At 43.8% G+C, this 15,555-nt stretch overlaps 1 protein-coding gene across 1 annotated transcript; it reads right to left on the bottom strand.

Annotated features, from left to right (window-relative positions):
- Nucleotides 1–95: 95 nt before the first annotated feature.
- Nucleotides 96–15,046, bottom strand: nbr1a (NBR1 autophagy cargo receptor a). The gene is made up of 22 exons (XM_080788499.1): nt 14,791–15,046; nt 14,331–14,393; nt 14,117–14,135; nt 13,927–13,949; nt 13,313–13,495; nt 12,773–12,850; nt 11,810–12,057; nt 10,771–10,890; nt 9,790–10,095; nt 9,241–9,400; nt 8,572–8,817; nt 7,559–7,675; nt 7,347–7,422; nt 7,130–7,240; nt 6,338–6,517; nt 4,834–5,025; nt 4,534–4,697; nt 3,908–4,317; nt 3,567–3,652; nt 2,972–3,059; nt 2,212–2,311; nt 96–1,880 (listed from the first exon to the last, which is right to left on the bottom strand). Exons 1-22 carry the CDS (start codon nt 14,890–14,892, stop codon nt 1,671–1,673), a joined length of 3,282 nt encoding a protein of 1,093 aa, XP_080644625.1. The 5' UTR covers nt 14,893–15,046; the 3' UTR covers nt 96–1,670.
- Nucleotides 15,047–15,555: the final 509 nt, after the last annotated feature.

Genomic DNA, 15,555 nt, shown 5'->3' with positions numbered 1-15,555 from the left:
TACTTTTGTTGAGTTCATGGTGTAACTGGAACACAATGTATAGCATCCATTTGCAATAAAAGTGTGCTGAATCATAAACGATTTAAGAGAGACAGTGTTGTGCAAATTGTTTATTGGCGAACTGACAGTATAGCAGATATTTTAACATATACACTCTATGGTAGGAGATCCATTTACCAAGCACAGTAAATATATTCAGCATACTGTATATCTCTATAGCATGATCCATTTACACCACAGGTAAGTAACAATCCTCAACATAATGGTTCCAAACACCTCAGCCACTCAATATTTTAAAGCAAAAAACTAACAAACATACAATACACACAAAGGCAGAGGAATCAAACATAACAGGCATATGTTCATTTAAATCTATGCTCCCACACAACACAAAGAATGTAAAATCATCAAACATGACATCAGTCAGTAAATCTTCGATCAGCATTCACAAAAACATGAAAAATAAACTTGGTTCCATTAAGAAATTTGGGAATGTATCTCTGATAAGAGGTCTTGGTTCAGTTAATGCTGCAAACTGCGTGACTGTTGTAGTTGGCTCTTGAGTGACAACAACGGATATTAATGCAGGCAATTTTGTGAATGACATGAAGTTGTCTACTGTTGACTGTGCTAAAGACCACAAGAAACACTACTCATCTCTCTCTAATGCTTATACCCCATCAGCTAATGGTGTCGTATATGCAACAAAGTATAAATCAAGCTTAACCTGTCATGCAGGCGCTGTAGAAAACATATGTCTAAACAAAGTGATCCATTTGGATAATTTTAGTATACATTCCACACGTCAACATCTAAAATAACAGTACTCTGATACAGAAAGAGATTGCATTGTTTAGGCAAGATTCACTACAATAAGAAAAATAAAGAGTTGGAAAGTCCTGCTCGGTCATTGTCCCATACGCGCTGAACTTAATGTCCAGACGCCTGGGAACAGAACCAGCAATGTACCCTAAAATAAAGCTGGCTTTAACGGGGCAATTTCGTTTTTTAAACTGTTGCTGACATTCAGTAATATTCACCATCTCTGTTCCTATTTATTTATTGATGACGTTATTTTACAGAGCAAGAAGAACGTGAAGCCATATAATTCATACAAAGGGGAAAGATCTAGGAAGGTCCACCACCACAAGCCTCTGGTCCTTTTGACCAAGGCATAAAGCTATATGGTGCAGGTATAGGGAAGGCAGGGGGAAGGTTTAAGCTACCTAGATTTGACCCAAATCTACAAACAAATGTGTGGTTAAATCCAACACTTGTATGAATCTCATCTACAGGCAAGGAGAGGCTGCGCATGGACACGCCATGGAGAGGAAAACCCTATTTCTTCCTCTTATATTTGTCTTTTCTTATGTCAAGTGACACCGTCCTCAACGGACCAAGCTTCAGTACACTTGCTGCAAACAAACCTATTCAAAGGCATCATAAAATAAAAAATGGTATTAGATAAAGCATCAAAACAAACTCAATACTTTTTTCCTTCAAAACAGAAAGTCAATTATCTCAAAGACAACAACATTGTGGAGTCCCCCCCCCCCACCCCCATTCACTAGTTAGAGAGAGCAAATCTCCTCTTGACATCTCAGATGAAATGCACCCCCACCCGACCACTCTCCTCCACCATACTTTCCAGTTGCCCCTACCCCCCTCCATTAGTGGTGGGCGTCTGCCACCAGGTTCTGGTTCTCCTCGGCCATCTGGACCAGCTCGTTGACGGTGTGCAGCAGACTGTAGCCGTGCTTCCTCAGTAGCCGCTGGTTGAGCCGCTGGTCTCTGAAGCCCATCTCCAGCAGCACCGTCATCATGGAGGGGTCCTGCTTGGCCGGTGCTGCTACCAGCGCTGCCGCTGGATCCACCCCCCGCTGGGAGGAGAGGGGAGAGAGAGAGAGAGAGAGAGATTACAGACCAGAAAACAGGAGGGAAAGATGTGTAGAAGAAAGCGGAGAGGAGAGGGCAAGATGGAGTGACAGTCAGAGCAGTCGATGGCGGGGCGAGATGAGGACAGGAAGGAAGGAAGGATGAGGTCAACTCACTCTGGATAAGAAGTTCAGTTGAATGCCTACACATAGTAAAGTCCTCTTCTGTGCTCATTGAATTCTGAGTGTACAAATGGAACCAAACAGACCCGTGTTCCGTTCCATTTGTACACTCTCAAGAGTGAAATAAACGCTATGGAGTTTCAGAAGGTTGTACCTGTACAGAGCAGTTGGGTCCAGTAAAGAGAGCCTTATAAGCGGACGCTGCCACCGAGAGAGCCCCCTTGACCAGTCCCTCCGTGATGCCTCCCTGACCCCTAGCGCACAAACACAAGACAATGGAAGGTTTTAGATTAGCTTCAGCAAATCATTTTATACAACTGTCTATAGTGTACAGTAGGACAGTGGTAAAGAGAGTGATGCGAATAGTTATTCGGACCCATTCTCTTTCTGAAATGAAATTGTTCTTGGGAACACCTCCCTCCCCCCAAACCCCACTTTGAGAACGACTTTACAGACTTTTGCTTTACAGAACACACTACATAGTGTGTTCTGTAAATCAGTGATCCGGTTTCGGTTCGGTTCGGTTTCATACAAATTGTTACATTTGCATAATTCTTGGTGCACTTTTTGTTTGTTTATTAACCACATGAACCCTAGCATCCCTATTCTGGACATGTCATAACAGGCACACATTTGCTGAAAATAGCCGATCTACAAGCTTAAAACACGTCACAGTCGTCACAACGATGTGACGATGTCGTGATGTGTTTTGACTTTTGAGCCTGTAGATTTTTGGCAAAGAGATTTGTTGTTGAATGAAAAAAGGTATAGACCCTTTAGGGGACTCTGGTCCGGCAATATAGGGTATAAGTGGCTTAAAGTCTTTGGCGCTGCACAAATGCCTAACTGTGTGAATGTGATGTATGGTGAACGTCACACATGGCATGAAACGCTATGCTATGGCGTCCAGGTACCTTGGCTGCAGAGCGTTGCAGGGTCTGGGGTTGTAGGTCTCAAAGGCACTGGATGCTGAGCCCGCTGAGCGTGACAGTCCAGACGATACTGCAGAACACAAAAGCACTGTTAGAGGAAGGGGCTTTTTTTCGGGATGTGCGGTAGAGTAGGCTATTTCCTGTTTTTACAGAAGAGATCGAAACCTAACACTTCCTCTTTGGCGGGAGTCAACACAACACAAGATACATGTATGTCAGAGAGAAATCGACGAAACTGTATGATAGTTCAATATACTGTAGGTAGGTATGGTAGCTTAGTTGGTTTTTACCAACGAAAGTGTTGGTGGATTACCAACACTGGAGAGAGATGTTTACACCTTAAATGTCTCACCAAATTTAGAAGGGTACTGTAAGGGATGTACAGGTATGTGATCGCCTACTACTGCCCCAAAATATACTGTATATAAAGAGGGGGACTTTCTGGCATTTGAAAAAAGGGGAATGAGACATTTTCAGAAAATCATGGACTACTGGGTCCCAATATACCAGGCTCAACATAGTAAGTAGCTCCCACCGGGGTGAGCAAATAACTGTAGTGATTTGAAGCAGAACTTACTATTTAGGTGGACGGCCGGTTGTCGTGGCTCATATGCTCCACAGACTGGAGGACTGGGGTCCTCGGCCAGGTACAGAGCCTCAGACCTGAAACACAACCATCAACAGTTCAGTTACACCATGCAGGCAGAGTCGGCAGACACAGTCACTAGGTAACACCAATGATTTAACCACTTGATCCCTAGCAACCCTATGCTGAGGCTTGTGATGCATTGTGAGCGTGTAGGTCGGCTATTTTTGGCAAAGATGGCGCAGAAAAAAACAGGAGGGGGGGGGGGGGGGGGGCTAGTATAGAAGTGTATGGTTTTTAACAAAAATAAATATCCCTTCAGACCAGCACACCTAGGCGAGTAGAGAGCCGGCGGAGGCAGAATGGGGTCGCCGGGTAGTGGCGGGGACACCACTTCTGGGGTGAGGGTGATAGCGTCCAGGGTCTGTGAGGCACACAGCATTTGGTTGACGCTACTGTGGACAGGCTGGACGGGGGGCGGCGGCAGCGCGACCGCCTCCTCCAGGCCCTCTGGATCGTCCAGTTCCTCTGAGCATGGCTCTTCCTCCTTCTCTTCCTCTTCTTCTTCCTCCTCCTCCTCCTCCTCATCTTCCTCCTCTTCCCGGGTAGCTCCCGCAGTGCCAGGCTGCGACAAGGCAGAGCTGTACATGGAATCCCCCAGCGGTCGGCTGGTGTCGAAGCAGTCGGGCAGGACTATGATGTAATCGTCGCAGGACGAGAGCGAGGACGCCTGGCTGCTCACCTGAAGATGACGGGAGGGGATACAGACGGGTTAAGTAGTGAGTCTTTTTTCAACTGACCGGGGAGGCAGTGAATAGAAGGGAAAAGGTTTTTAAAGATGTTTTGTGACGTACCACCATGCCGAAAATAGAAAAACAGACTAGGTGTGTCCACTCCACACTGTACATAGGTATGACACATACAGAGAGGCAAAGCCAAGCTGCTATTTTCCGCTCACCTCATCCCAGTCTTCTTCTTTGTCTCCATCAACATCACCATCATCATCTTTATCTTCGTCCTTAGTGTCATTCTCCTTCTCAGCCACGGCTGTAGCCTCACCCTCCTCCATCAGATGATCGCTGACATGCAGGTTTTCAACCTCTGGCATCACCAGAAGAACTTCTAATGGAAAAACATGTATATGTAAATAATAAATATTGTCCTATCTTTGAGACGCCACAGATGAATTACTACCAAAGTGACGCACCGGGAATGTGACATGCTCTTGTCTATGAACCCCCCAAAAAATAAATCTAACCAGGTGTATTGTCTTCTTTCTGCTGTGGCAGGTGTTGCAGCTGATGGAGATGCAAGTATGGTGGAGGCGGTGCCACGCACTCCAGTTTCACAGCGCTGATCTCGGCTTCAGCTCCCGGTAACCTCGCTGCCTTCTCAACCTCAAGCACTCTCTCAAAGAAGAGGGCAGGGCCTCGAGATACAGCAGGAAATACTGGAGGAAAGAAAGGATCAGCAATTTGACAAAACACACACCTAAACTTCTTGTCTCACAGCGTGCCAGTGTGCCCTGGAACACTGGAGTAGAATATTGCAAAGTTGAATAAGTACTCTGATAAGCTCCTCTCCTCTAGAATAGAGTGGTACAGAACAAACTAGAATTATAATAGTATACTATACAGTACACTAAATACATTGATTACTTAGTAAATGTTGCAGTCCTGGAATATATTGACAGAGCAATGGTCAAAGGTAAACTCCTTGCGCAATACTGTGTTCATTGACATCATTATATAGACCTACAGCTATGACTGTTGTACGCTGCATAAAGTAACATGTTTGACAACAACAGGATCATGTGCTCACATTCGCTATCAGGGGAATAGTATCAGACCACCACAGCAGACACTCCGGTTCTGAACAATTAACTTTGCTGAAAAGTAGAATTACTTCTTACTGTTCTCAAAAGCAAACCTTTGTGTAATCTAATCACACAGACAGTTGTACATTATAATAATTATCATATTTATTATGAATAATATGCTGGATTACACTGTGTAACAGTATGCAATTGCTGTATGCTTCTAGACCAGGGGTTTTCAACTGATTGTGAACGAGGGCCCACGAGGGACCATATGCGTGAATGCATAGTTCATTATATAGTGGGGTTATTTTTTATGTTTATTGTTTATGCTGTGTCTTAGTCTTTTTATGTTTATTAAATAGGCTTGTTGTTTTTATGTTGCACCACAACTAAGTGACTGAGGGGAAACAGTATTTCATATTCTCTATGTCTAAGTACATGGAGAAAGTGACAAATAAAGTGATTCTGATTCTGAAATGCAGATGCAATATTTCTTTCAAATCCTGCCAGAGATGCCCGATCCACACAAATTAGTTCTGCATCCGGTTCAGGGGGATGCAGTCCAAATTAAGCAGTTAACAATAAATTAGTGCTGCACGATTCTTCCTCAAATGTGAATCTCGATTTTCCTCCACAATAATTGAGATCATGATTCAATATGTATTACTAATTTACTACATAAAAAATGTGGCACCTACTACCGTGGCTTTAAACAGACAACAACAAAGTGCCTGACTTAAAGCCAACTAGTGCTGCACGATTCTCGCTCAAATTTAGAAATGAGATAGGTGTCTGAATCTACTAGATCGCAACCTTTTTTTGATTAATTGTGCAGCACTACAATAAATTACCAGAAAATATTAAAATACTAGGAGGTTCCTCAGAGCTAATAACACGAGTTAATGAGAGGCTTAAATCCCACCTATTGGCCCCTGGCCCTTACCCCGTGTTGTGCGAACGCTGTGCGCGGCCCTGCCAGGTGGTTTGTGGTCAGGGGCCTCCTCCAGGGTGAGGGAGCGAATGACAGTCTCACAGAGAAACTGGGCTCCGCTTATCTCCTCGTCCCCCTCCTCGTGGCTCATAGCTTCCACTTGGGCTTCTTGTTGGGGCCCTACATTCACTCCTGGATCAAAACACACGGGACATCATAAATACATTCCCCCTTCTGTAGCATTGCGCTACGCTAACACTGCTCCCACTTCTATCTCCAAACGCCACGGCGCCCCGCGCGCAACATTGTTCTGTGCTCTGGCATCAACATAGGCTTCTTCAACGTGCTTGCATATTTATATTGACTTTATTTTCGCCAATATCAACATATAATGTAACATTGCGTCTTCCGATTGACTACACCCAATCACGTGACACGCACGTCCATGTTGTACAATCCATGTTGGGTTACAGGTGCATGATTGGGAAGCCATAAGTGTGTGTGTGTGTATCGGATCACACTGCGACACACACGCGTGGCCCGGAGAAACAACAACACGGAATGTGTGGCGCCAGAGGCGCGCAAGAATTCTAGTACTATTAAATTTGCAGTATTTTATGGATTATCTAAGGATATATGGAGGGATATTGATTGATTATAAAATATGTAAATCTAGGGAAGGCTTTACCGAGCACAAATGCTTTTTTCCCTGCAATATCACTACACCATCAGCCACAGATTTATGAACATGTACATGAACATGAACTGCACAGTAACATGCTCTGCTGTAGCACACCCACTTACCGAAAAGGTTTCTGACCCCTTTGACCTCTGTGTTCTCTTTCGTGAGTGGAGGGTCGACCTTCTCCAACACCAGTGCATCATGGGGCAGGGGCGACATGCAGGGTGTCAAATCTAGCAAAGAGGTGGAGCAAATATGACCAGAGTGCTTAATATTTATAACTAAGCAAAAAAATAAAAAGATAAAGACCATATCAATAACTATACACATTTAACTTACCCACTGGAGTATTGTTAGGAACTTTCTCCAACTCTTGCACAATGTTTATATCCAGTAATTCAAATGACAGCAGGTCCTTGGAACACAAAATAGGTGTAATGTTTATTAAGGCTGAGGCATTGAGCGCATACAAACTTACAAAGACACATTCCATCTTACAGGAATACGTTTGTGTGTGCGCAATGCGCATGTGTCTGCCGTGGTGTGTGTACCTGTGCAGTGAGCAGATCAACTGATGGGAAGTAGTAATCTCTGTGTGTGAGGTCTACTGACAGCATGTTGTCCCTCGACCTCTTCCTCTCCTCCTTCTCTGTTGGCCTCATCTCCTCCTTCTGGTGCACAATTTACAATTTAGGCATTTAGCAGACGCTCTTAATCCAGAGCGACTTACATTAAGCAAGAACAAAAGCATGGGAATACATCACATTAAAGCATTTATCATGAAACATGCGTAAGCTAAGAAAGTAACAGTGGAATATCTATATAATGAAACTATACATATAAACTATACATATATACTACTATGGCGTGCTATGACTATATACAATGCAATTCTAGTGCTGTCTACATAACACACACACACGCACACAATGAGGATATGGTATTATGGGGGATATTCTCAAATAAAATCATTCATTACCATTATCATCATCAAGTAGTTTTAAATAGGGGAGATTGTTTCCTAATGCATTGTGATTTGGGAGCGCTCCTAGCCTCCTAAAGTCTTTAAAAATGTAATGTATACTATATCAACGGCTCGATTATCCACTTAAACCAATAAGCCCTATTTTATACTTTGTCGCACAACGGTGTCGTGCACAAATTGTGAAAACTACAAGCTCACAACAATGTGCAGCGCGTGGTTGAGCTTGTACATCGGTTATTTTCACATTATTTTGAAGGTTAGTCTATAATGACTCGATTATTTATTGATTATTTTATTTACATATCGATTACTGATTATTATTTTCTTTTCATTTTTTAAGATATTTTTGGGGGCTTTTTGCCAGGAAAGGGGGAAGAGAGATGTGGGGAAAGACACGCAGCAAAGGTTGTCGGGATCGGGACTCAAACCCGCGACACGCTGTCAGGCTGGATTACCAGCCAAGGTACCCGGACCGCTAGGGCAGCCCGGGCCCGATTATGATTTTCTAAACTGTTGCGTCCCTAATGCAATGATGATCAGGCTGGTGGTTGTGGTGGCAGTGGGAGGGGGTAGACTTGCCAGTCTCTTGCTCTGATGGCCGAATGCGTCGCGGCTGCCGGGGTCCACCAGGATGCTGCACCAGACGCGCGGGCCGAACTGGGCGCCACAGTGCGCCAGCCTCCAATGGGACGTGTACGTCCCCTCCATCACCGGGGCCACAAAAGCCACACTGACCACGCCCACCTGTCCCGGCTGCAGCAAGGGGACGGCCACCTCGCGCTTCTCCTCCGACGCCAGGCCCAGGTTACCCCACATGAACTTCAGCTGGGTGGAGGAGGGTGGGGTTGGGGCGGATGGGGCACATGGACACACAAACACACACAACAGGAGTAACCAACCATAACGGACACACAGACGTGCACACACGAGCACGGCACACACGAGCACAGAACACACAAGGACGGAGTCGACATGCACCGGGATGGTGTGGGGGAGGGGGATGTATACAGAAAGAGTGACAAGACAACAAAAAAACAAATCGAAACAAAAGACTGAAACCCAAATACAGATTCAACTCAACTTAAAAACAATCATGATGGGCTCAGACAAAAAGGATAGAAGAGGCATTAGGTTGGATAAGAAATCTATAAGAAATCTGTTGTTAGAGGATGAAATAAGTAGAGTGCAGTAACAGTGGCATAGAAGAGCCTGTCCGCTTAGTGGAGGGGTGGGTGTGGGGGGGGGTACCTTAGTCTCTGAGGTCCAGCTGATAGTGCCTGAGTTCCGCATCTTCCAGTATTTGATGAACTTGGTACCGGGCTCCAGACGGGTGCCGTCGGGCAGATTTTCATCCAGAAACAAGGCAGCCATAGTTGGCACCAAGGAGGTGTGCGAGACCCCGGGATCCCTGGTTTCAAGTGCACAGAGCATTGTTGAAAAACAGCCCTGGTTTCTTATGAGACCCATCTCTTTTGTTCTCTACGAATCAAAAAAGCAGGATCCCAGATTTTTTTTTCTTTTTTTTTGCAGCTCAAAAGCAAATTCTTTTTCTTAGAAAATCTATGAAGCAGCAGGCAGCAGCAGTTTTCACATAGTGAGGTAGTTCCATCATTTTTCCACCACCAGAGCAGCCAGCGATACACTCATACAGACTAGATTACAAAGATGGCATATTTGGATTTTTTTTTCCTTGAGAAAAAAAAGACTTTTTTTTGTATTTTTTTGTATTTTTTTGCATCCATGCTGGGCATAGAAGTGCCCAGCACTGGCGGACGCGCTCCCCGGGGTGGCGCTTACTCTGGACTGGAGGCCTGGGGGTCAGGGACCGGGGCCGGAACGGGACCTTGGGGTTGGGCTGGACCTGAGGTGGTTTCTGGAGCGGCTGCGGGAGTCGGGGGCAGGGCTGGGGCCTGGGTGGAAGCCGAAGCCATGTTTGTCGGATTGCTCCTGCCGGAGGTAGAAGGCCCGCTCCACTGCAGGCCCCTCTTTTCAAGTCTCAATTTCTTCTTGATCTCTTTCACCTCGGCGCGCAGCTGTCGACGCTCGGCTTTGAGGCGCTGCCGCTCAGCCTTGCGTACTGTCCTGTCTCCTCGCCTTGGGAACCTGGTTTGACATATTAATCAATAAGGTCCACCTGTTGACCCTTTTCATTCAAGTTTATTCTTCCCATAGACAAGAGCATCTAGAATAATGCATCAGTTACTGTAAACTGGCTGATACAATGCACTATTGAATTAGTGAGTATTTCTACCTTTTTTAATTTCGTATTCCATTGCTGTGAAGTCCAAAAAAGAATGTACGCGCAAAGAAATCTGGCCCACACAAATTGGCATTTTGACCAATTTGTCCCACAAACTAAATCTTTTTGATGCCTCTCTACTACAGGGTTGTAATATCTTCTCACAAGCACATCTGGCATGATGATGCTTTCACATGGCCACAATCACCGTTTCCAAGATCACTGGAAAGTCTGAATGCACTTAATTAAATATTACCAACTCTCTGAAGTGAATTGGATTTTTGTTTGTTTGTTCTTTTTTTTGTTTGTCGTTCGTTTGTTTCTCATTTGCATAGAAATGTCTACATATGACCTAATTTGAACACATACAAATAGGACATAACATGCCATTTGCTTGTCCAGAGTAGTTGGGGGTGTATTTCCGCTTTTGGGGTGTTTTGAGAATGAGATGGTTTCATTTTGTCTTACGTTATTATTTAGTGGACCGTGATCCGTTTGTGAATTTTCTCCTGTGTGTTCTTTATATCTGGCTGACTTACCTCAACTCTCCAGACATCCCATGCTCAGGGATAGAGAGAGGGGTCTTGGTTCTCACCAGGTTGTGACTGGGGTCATGGTTATGCCTGCACATCTCACACAGGATGCAGGATGGGCATACACTGAACAAGGGGCGGGGAGGGACAACACAAAAAATAAAAATGATATGAATAGTAGGGCTGGGTGACATGGACAAAATCAAATATCACAATATGTTTGTAATCTGAGTTCAAATATATTCTAACATCTATTACTGTTCAAAATGTTACAATTCCACCAACTTTTGGCCTGTGTTATTTCACATTACGTCCACAAGAGGGCAAACCAATACAACAAGAGACACATCTAGTAATAGGTGCATTTTATTTGAGCATAAACATGAACGCAGTCAAGTTTGACACAACATTCGTGATGACTTGCTTTTAAAATCTACATACAGTTAGAATGCTTTGGTTTAAAATAGAATTAGGCCACACAATTTGAGAAATTTCACTTGAGGGCATGTTTTCAAGATGTTGCTAGTGATGTGAAATGGCAGGCCATCTGTAGCTTACATACAACTTTGTCTCAAGGTTCCACAATTTTGCCTTTTACTGACCAAGAACCGAAGTACTTCCAATGGGGCTTTTCAGATTTCTAAGTGCTGATCATTCTCTCCGCGGCTGAGCTCATTTATGAACTCTCTGCCATGCTGCTGCTGCTGAATTATTGGCTGTTTTCAGCTCAATGAATATGCCTGAATTAATATTTAAATCTGATATTAAATGAAAGTGTCTGTCTAGTACAAACATAGCAACGACCTGCATACAGCACTGTCCGTTGGGGACACACTAAATTGCGAGATGGTTTATAACATACAACCCAAGTTCAAAGGCGGATAGACACTTTTTTACAATTCTAATAGCATTCACTAATGAACCATCGTTTGACAGCCCTAAAACACATAAAAGGATTTGAGATTCCATTTGTTCAAATTTTGTCTCATGCTCAATGTCGTCCACATCTTTTCACAATGCAAAGCATCTGAGGGGCTTGGTCTACCTGCATTTGTAGGCGCCCTCGGAAGTGAGTTTGTTGCAGCTGCTGCAGTTGGGAGTGTAGCCGAGAGACCCATTAGAGGTAGAGAGTCCAGCCCTGGGCCCTGTGGCCCCAACTGTAGCACCACCTGTGGCCCCACCCAGGGCCCTGGGGGTCATGTGGGTCCTTTCAGTGGCTTTGTGGGTGCAGCACTGACCGGAAAAGTCATTACACATCCTTTCCACTACCTCCTTGACCACCTCGTCCTTGAACTAGGGAAGAAGGGGATTTAAGGTTGAATGTGAATACAAAAAAACCCCTTAGTAGCAGGTAAAGTGCCTGCACACGGCCAGCTAACTCAAATTGCATTGGATGAGAGATTGTTGACCCGTAGGTGATTTTCCACAAAAAGTTCAGATTTGTTGAACTTTGACCGAACTGCTTCCAGTGAAATTACAGCTTCACATGACATAACATTGACGATGATGGGGAAACATGGGGATCCCATGTCTTTCAAAATGTACCAAACGTTATTATAACATAACTACCCAAAACTACCCTTCACATCTGGAGTTGTTAGTAGCGTTTTGTTTTTTAAATACCCAATAGTCATGTTACCATGGTGAGGACGTGGATGAACTACTCTGTGCTCCACTTTATCTGTGAGTGAAGAGCAGACTGCTCGTGTAAGCTAGCCTGGAAGTGAGCATACAACACACGACAGGCTTATGCCACTTTTAGAAATGAAAACAAAACGTAGTAGTATTAACCACATGAACACTAGCATGAACATTCGGCATGAATGGCATATCTACAAGCTCACAATGTGCTTGTAGATCAGCTATTTGTAGTGTAGTGTAGCGGGGGGGGGGGGGGGGGAGGAGGGGGCCTAGTATAGACCCCTGGGTCTCTGGTCCTGTCAACCAAGAATATAGGGTCTAAGTGGTTAGGTTACTAAGTGTTTATATTTCAGTAGTAAAACCTCACCTTCTCCATATAAGATCTGAACCATGCCGGCGGCGGTTCATCCTCCGACCGGTTGCCTTTGCTGTCCTTTACAGCCACCTGTGTCACACAGAACAGACACAGCCTTTACACAAATGTGTGAAGCTTAAAAAGAAAAAAAAATATATATATAATATATATATATATAATACACACACATATAGTATGCTTTAGAACTAGGGCATGCATGCATTTGGGTCATGATGACATCCAAATACAAGAGCTTGGTTCTACTTTAATTTACAGTTTACTACATGAATGCAAACACCATGGAAGTTCATTATCCGAGTATTATACAATCCAATTCACCCAAACTAAAAAACAAATGTGGGGCAAATACAGTGAAGGTATTTCATAAATCACAACAGGAGTCCTTAAAACCATACAAGATACTGAAACTGATTCACAAAAAACTGAAATTCACCGGGTGGCTGCTGGCATATCACTGGAGCTAAACATAAAGCGTATGTATATAAATATAAAACTCTACAAGAATGTCACCATAAGCATTTTTTTCCTTACAGCTTCTCTTTCAGGGGTGACCTGCGTGCCTTTCTCCACCGTCTTGACCCTGGAGGGGTAGGGTGGAGCGGGCCGGAGATCCCCTTTTAACTCCTTCACCTCCGTCTTCAGTGGGCCTCCGCAGGCCTGACCCTTCATCTTGTAAACATTCATGTGCAACTGGTTGCCCTGCTTCTCTGCACTCTGCTTGTGAAAGAACAAACATCAAGCACATACCATTGGAGCTCTGTACAATTAGCCAAAGCTACAATAGAGAGTATGGACATGGACACTCGGGTGTCTTAAGAAAACCATTCACGAGAACGTGAGGAGTCCGGTGAATTGAATATGAAGGACCCCAGTGGAAACAAGCCATATGCTTTCTTTTTTTGGGGGTTTGTTATCTGCTTAGCAGACCTTGTATGTACTTTACTGTGATATTTTCTGCAAACTGTTAATAAAGTAATCAATCTATCGATGTCTGAGTAATAGAGTACCTAATGCTCATGTGCTTGTCATGGTGACATCATGACTCTTGTTGGAACATGGAATCAACTTTTATTAAAAACAGAAAGACAATACAACCTGACTGTAGGGATGAGATGATGTATATATTATTATGCAATATTCAATACCTTGACAGCTTCTTCATATTCCTCTGGAGAGAAAAAAGTAAATACACAGTCAGACATGGTTTAAATACTGAAGAACAGTGCAGTGAGTGCATCAAAGACAAAAAGTACACCTTTGAATATTATATACTTTTGTCATATAGCATATTAACAGAGAAGACAAAAAAATGACTTAATAATTATCTTCGCATACCTTGGCTGTTTATGCAAATCTGAAACAGGAGAGACAACATAGTCAAATCGTGTTGAGCATAAAATAATAGTAGACAACTAACCTAGATATAGCATGGTTGCATTGTGCCAACAGCACAAGCTCAATTCAGTCGAATAATAATAATACATGTACGACTGTGTAATAGCAAGGACAGGACAGCATGCCATAATAACCACTTTGCCCTTCTTCTTACCTCTTCATTGTCTTCGTCAAAATATTTCACTTGAAAGTGGCTGATCCCGAACGAAGCTTTAATCTGAAAATATCATTAGAAAGAAATCATGGATTAATAATAGCAAAATCAAAAATAGATACAGATCATGAAAATATACAACGTGTTCTATTCAACCACAGAGACACTGACTGACTTCATTATTTGGTCAAACTGACAATGATAGCAACAACATGGCAGAATGTCCTTCAAACGGTCCATTTGTTTTGTGCTTAAAGCCTCATTGTCGCTTGCCAAAAACAGAGAGAACAGATCTACAAGCAACGCGTCGCGTTCTAGATCTGTTCTGTCTCTCTCTCTTTTTTGCAAGCGACACCGTCGTACTGGGGAGTCAGTTGGATAAGCGAGGCTTCGGGGCCTTCTCTCTCCCTTCTCTTCTTCACCAAACTGCGCCAGCGCTCTATCCTGCCTGGCTGCTCACCCAGGCTTCCACCGAGTCCCACTCCGATGTGTCCACGTCTGGAGCGAGGAATCTCTTCACGTTCCCCCTGAAATTCACTTTAATGGTGACGGGGAGCCCCATGGCGGCGGTTGGGTTTTATAATAACCGAGCGCCGGTTATTATCATCATTTGCTGCTTGGGAAATCGCACGGAACAATTTGATCCGATCCCCCCCCCCTTCTTCGTTTCTGTGTTTTCTCTCTTTGCCCTCCTCGATTACCTCCTCTTGTTTACATCGTCAGCTGCGTCTGAGAAAAATACGATGACGCGTTTTTTTTTCTTCTTCTTCCTCCTCCTCTCGCTCGTTTGTAGTTTTTTATCGTGGCGGGTTCGGGTTGCAGCCTGCAGCCAGCCGTTGCTTTGGTGGTGCATGCAGCCGGTACTGAGTAGAGATGTTTTATGATTTAATTTACTTGACATAATGAACCACTCTGACTGTCTGACTGAGCATGCAATTTGGGTCAAAAGTCTTCAAAAGCGGTCTCAAATTGCGCAAATATCTCCAAGCTCACAGAGCTTTGTTTGATTGCTTTATTTGAATACCGGTACTTTATTTACAATGATCACCTTAAAAGGACTATCACAAAAATCCCTGGGGGCTTAAGTTTCCATTGCAGCGTGTAGATGTATAAATACAGAAATAATGTTTCATAATATTATAATAATATTGAATTTCATTTGAGGAATCGCGCATGCGCGTTCTCAACTCATTTTGTAACTGTCTAGCGCGTCACCCATAGAGGC

The sequence above is a fragment of the Protomyctophum bolini genome (assembly GCF_963924005.1).
Source record: "Protomyctophum bolini genome assembly, chromosome: 18".
Lineage (NCBI taxonomy): Eukaryota > Metazoa > Chordata > Actinopteri > Myctophiformes > Myctophidae > Protomyctophum > Protomyctophum bolini.
Note: the sequence above shows the minus strand (reverse complement) of the source record. Positions and strands in the feature narration are given on the sequence as shown.